Source organism: Salmo salar, chromosome ssa01 (assembly GCF_905237065.1).
Source record: "Salmo salar chromosome ssa01, Ssal_v3.1, whole genome shotgun sequence".
NCBI classification, from domain to species: domain Eukaryota; kingdom Metazoa; phylum Chordata; class Actinopteri; order Salmoniformes; family Salmonidae; genus Salmo; species Salmo salar.
This window is the reverse complement of record NC_059442.1, coordinates 1,177,210-1,182,209: the sequence shown is the minus strand read 5'-3', so window position 1 is coordinate 1,182,209 and position 5,000 is coordinate 1,177,210. Positions and strand designations below refer to the sequence as shown.

At 49.6% G+C, this 5,000-nt stretch overlaps 1 protein-coding gene across 1 annotated transcript in view; it reads right to left on the bottom strand.

Moving 5' to 3' along the window:
* LOC106593289 (M-phase inducer phosphatase 1) overlaps nt 1-5,000 on the bottom strand; it is a 24,698-nt gene that overhangs the window by 15,178 nt on the left and 4,520 nt on the right. The window contains exons 4-7 of the mRNA XM_045704456.1: nt 3,669-3,710; nt 3,173-3,494; nt 2,832-3,032; nt 1,656-1,838 (exon numbers count right to left, since the gene is read on the bottom strand). Of these exons, the coding sequence (XP_045560412.1) occupies nt 1,656-1,838; nt 2,832-3,032; nt 3,173-3,494; nt 3,669-3,710 (748 nt within the window). The remainder of the gene's footprint in view (nt 1-1,655; nt 1,839-2,831; nt 3,033-3,172; nt 3,495-3,668; nt 3,711-5,000) is intronic.

Genomic DNA, 5,000 nt, shown 5'->3' with positions numbered 1-5,000 from the left:
TGCAACTTATTATGTGACTTGTTAAGCAAATGTTAACTGCTGATTGTAGACTTCCCATAACAAAAAAGGGTTGAATACTTCAGCTTTTAATTTTTTTAAAAAAATTAATTTGTAACAATTTTGAAAATCATAATACCACTGACATTATGGGGTACTGTGTGTAGGCCAGTGATCGGAAAATAAATCAACTTAAATTTGTAATTTGTAACAAAAATGTGGAAAAAGTCAAAAGGGGTTGTGAATACTTTCTGAAGGCACTGAAGTTAACAAATCCAAAACGTCGCAGTCAGACTTGGCAAAAACACTGATCTGTAAAATCGCTTTACATTCCAAATAACAAATCATTTTGTGATCAAGATTAGTGATTGTGTGGTTCTCCCTCAACAACAACAAAAACTCACAGACCGTGTAGGGGCGGAGACATTAAGCAGGAAGTAGTACGACCAGGTACGTACCGTCCTGCTGGGAGAGCAGTGGTCCTGGTCCGCGGCGAAGACATTAAGCAGGAAGTAGTACGACCAGGTACGTACCGTCTTCCTGGGAGAGCAGTGGTCCTGGTCCGCGGCGAAGACATTGAGCAGGAAGTAGTACGACCAGGTACCTACCGTCCTGCTGGGAGAGCAGTGGTCCTGGTCCGCGGCGAAGACATTAAGCAGGAAGTAGTACGACCAGGTACCTACCGTCCTGCTGGGAGAGCAGTGGTCCTGGTCCGCGGCGAAGACATTAAGCAGGAAGTAGTACGACCAGGTACCTACCGTCTTCCTGGGAGAGCAGTGGTCCTGGTCCGCGGCGAAGACATTGAGCAGGAAGTAGTACGACCAGGTACCTACCGTCCTGCTGGGAGAGCAGTGGTCCTGGTCCGCGGCGAAGACATTGAGCAGGAAGTAGTACGACCAGGTACCTACCGTCCTGCTGGGAGAGCAGTGGTCCTGGTCCGCGGCGAAGACATTAAGCAGGAAGTAGTACGACCAGGTACCTACCGTCCTGCTGGGAGAGCAGTGGTCCTGGTCCGCGGCGAAGACATTAAGCAGGAAGTAGTACGACCAGGTACCTACCGTCTTCCTGGGAGAGCAGTGGTCCTGGTCCGCGGCGAAGACATTAAGCAGGAAGTAGTACGACCAGGTACCTACCGTCCTGCTGGGAGAGCAGTGGTCCTGGTCCGCGGCGAAGACATTGAGCAGGAAGTAGTACGACCAGGTACCTACCGTCTTCCTGGGAGAGCAGTGGTCCTGGTCCGCGGCGAAGACATTAAGCAGGAAGTAGTATGACCAGGTACCTACCGTCCTGCTGGGAGAGCAGTGGTCCTGGTCCGCGGCGAAGACATTAAGCAGGAAGTAGTACGACCAGGTACCTACCGTCTTCCTGGGAGAGCAGTGGTCCTGGTCCGCGGCGAAGACATTAAGCAGGAAGTAGTACGACCAGGTACCTACCGTCCTGCTGGGAGAGCAGTGGTCCTGGTCCGCGGCGAAGACATTAAGCAGGAAGTAGTATGACCAGGTACCTACCGTCTTCCTGGGAGAGCAGTGGTCCTGGTCCGCGGCGAAGACATTAAGCAGGAAGTAGTATGACCAGGTACGTACCGTCCTGCTGGGAGAGCAGTGGTCCTGGTCCGCGGCGAAGACATTAAGCAGGAAGTAGTATGACCAGGTACGTACCGTCCTGCTGGGAGAGCAGTGGTCCTGGTCCGCGGTGGTGCCATGAGTTTCCGCCAGGCTGCGTCGTCTCTTCACTCTGACCGGCGTGTTCTCGCCCTGGGAGCGTTTCAGAGGTGTGCGGCCCACCTGGCTGGGCATGGAGGGCGAGCGGAACAGACCCCGAGGCCGACAACGAACCACCGGCTGAGGAAGAGGACAAAGACGAAGTTAGTTTGATGCTACTGTGGACACTTGGTGTTTTCATCCTAGGACTGTGCTGATAGTGGCGGCAGGGTAGTTGTTCTACTGAACACTGACGTCGTTGCTCTGGATAAGAGACACAGCTAAAGGAGAAGTTTACCCAGAATCCATCAAGTGATTCCATACATTGAAACTAGTTTAGTGGAGTTTGCCCTCTCCCCTCCTGTATTAGTGTCCTGACGCGGCTGTAAAAACGGGTCCCGTGTTACTGGGTCCCGTGTTACTGGGTCCCGTGTTACTGGGTCCCGTGTTACTGGGTCCCGTCCCGTGTTACTGGGTCCCGTCCCGTGTTACTGGGTCCCGTGTTACTGGGTCCCGTCCCGTGTTACTGGGTCCGGTCCCTGGTGCTGCAGCTGGACCAACACATCCCCTGGTTCAACACAGACTGGTGCTGCAGCTGGACCAACACATCCCCTGGTTCTGTTGTCTCCCCTGTCATAAATACATAGGGAACGACAGATCCCGGCGCTCCAGATCCCGGCGCTCCAGATCCGGTCACCGAACGCCAGAAACGGTCATATGGTGACTGTTCTACATGGCAGCGTTTCCCCCCCCACGATGGTGCACATGAGCAGTCCTTACCCATCTCCCCTTTCTGTGGCTAATGGTTTAGGTGGTAAAAGTACCACATTTCCTCACTCAAAAACCCGATAGTACTTTAGTCTGTACGATTTCAATAAAAACAACGAATGTTCACACTTTGGGGATTTCTGAATCACGAATTCACAGGCAAAAAGAACAGTTTCAGTACAGCGCTACAGGGAGAGAGAGGCGACAAACTCCACTGAACTGATCACAACATATTGGAATCACTTTGGAATTTCTGGATTTTGGGGTAAAATTACTCAAAAGTAAAAATGACTGGTTCTGATGTCTTCAAAAGAAAAGACGGGCAAAAACTAAAACCAGACATCATGGTGGCTCAAACGTCCATACCGAGTCGTCTCCTGCCGTGCCGCGGTCCCTCACAAGCGGAGCGGTCAGCAGGCTGGACATCCCCGTGGGCATGTCACACTCTTCCTCACGGTCATCCAGAACGTCAAGGAAACCGTCGTCGTCGTCGTCGTCGAGGGAGCAGCGATTCGGGAAGACGGGTCTTCTGTTATCCGATGAGCTGAAGCGTTGGCACGGAGATAGCTACAGGAAGAAAGGCAGGAGCAACAGAAGGGTTAACTTTGACGTCGTCTGAACGTCAATACAACCGCTGGTCCACTGTCATATATTGACGATGTGTGTGTGTGTGTGTGTGTGTGTGTGTGTCTCTCCGTGCTACCCACCATGAGCGCTGGGCCAAAGTCCTTAGGCCAGGGGGCAAAGTCCTTGTTCTCCTCTCCTCCTTCACTATGGAAGGACCTCATACGGCAGGGTGACATGGGCTTGGTGGGCTTCTTAAACTCAAAGCTTTCCTGGTTCTCCTCGTTTCCCTGTCCACCGTGAACGCTGTGCCCAGAGGAAGTGGCAGTATCCCGGGCTGAACCGAGTCGTCCAAAGGCCCCGTAGCGGTGCCGAATCTGACTCCCTGGGACCGGATCCTTCAGAGCCGGGCTGAAGTCCAGCAGCTCCAGTGGCAGGGAGTTGATTCTTCGGATCGGCATGTTTCTGTAAGTGGGGAAGAGGAACAACACTGTCGGTAAAACATGGATGGACCAGTCACTAAATCAATATGGAGCTTGGATCATGAACATAGAAAACCACTTCCCCAGATTGCAATATAGGGTCAAATGAGTCTTAAAAAAAAGCATTTTCGTTAAGCACGAGGGACTAAGCACTTACTCATTGACAACTCTTCCAGACTGGAGAACGGTCTTCTCAAACCTGCCAGAGACAAACATTTACATTCAGTGACAGACCAATTTATTGAGATCCCTACCCTACACAGTGAAAAGGTCCCAGGAAGCCTTCGCCGCTAACCAGGCCAGAAGAGGTCTGCGACTAAATTACCTTCTCAGGACAGACAAAAGACCCTGGTTGGCTCTACTGAAGAAGGACAGATGATCAACAGTTATAGATGCTGAAAGTCAACCAGTGTTGAGTATAGTGATGGGCAAGAGGGGGGGGGGGTCTCTCCTTATCGCTGTACAACAGAACAGAGCAATGCCCAAATGTATGCTGAATAAGCAGCGACGGGAGGTGATGAGAGGAGAGTACACCGACAGAAAGAGACAGGAGAAAGGCTAATCTACCATCATTTACTAGTTTCATGAAGCTAGGTGTGTGTCGCACTTCACTACCTCACTGGAGAGGCATTTGAACATATTTGTTTATCAAACAAACAAACAAAAAAAATTGTACTTTGAAATGCCTTCTGGTACATGTGAACTTTCATGTGCCTTAATAACACACTTCTATTCCATCTGTAAACATAAATAAAAATTGTTAAATTTATGAGTGTCGCTACGGAAAAAGACAGGAACCTTCCCGCTAGCCATGATTGGCTGAGATAATTGATGGGGCTGGACATGCAGAGAAATGAGTTCTGATTGGTCTGCCATGTAGCAACCTTCTGTCTAGAACATGAGATGCTCAGTATGTGTTGACCAGAGACGGTAATGTGAAGAACATGACATGCACCAAAGTCAGATTAGGATATAATGACTAGATAAAGTGTATTTTTACCTTGAGTTTTTCCTTATTGGAGGCTACTACATTCACCACTTTTAGTCTTGAAATCTTTGTTTGTTTACTACACTACTCACTCTGTTTAGCAAATGGCCTCACATGTGAATCCCCACCCATCTCTTTAAGACTTAAGACGGTATAAATAATATTGAATGGGGGTAGACAAAGAAGAGCTCTCCAGTAGGTGTACCCAAAATATTCACAGGCCATTTTCTCAAAAGCGAGGTTACAAGTTTATCAACTTTCAAAGCAGAATTACTTTCCCATTGTTCCTCAAGCGTAGTGTCTGATATACCATTTTCTAGCTTGGAGTCTCTCTACTTTCATCCAATGGCAGATGTCTGGATTTCACCCTGAGTGTCATGAAGTTCCCCAAGACCACCCACAGACTGGACAAGCAGAGAGACAATGAAGCCCACTGGTAGGAGATAATGAAGCCCACTGGTAGGAGATAATGAAGCCCACTGGTAGGAGATAATGAAGCCC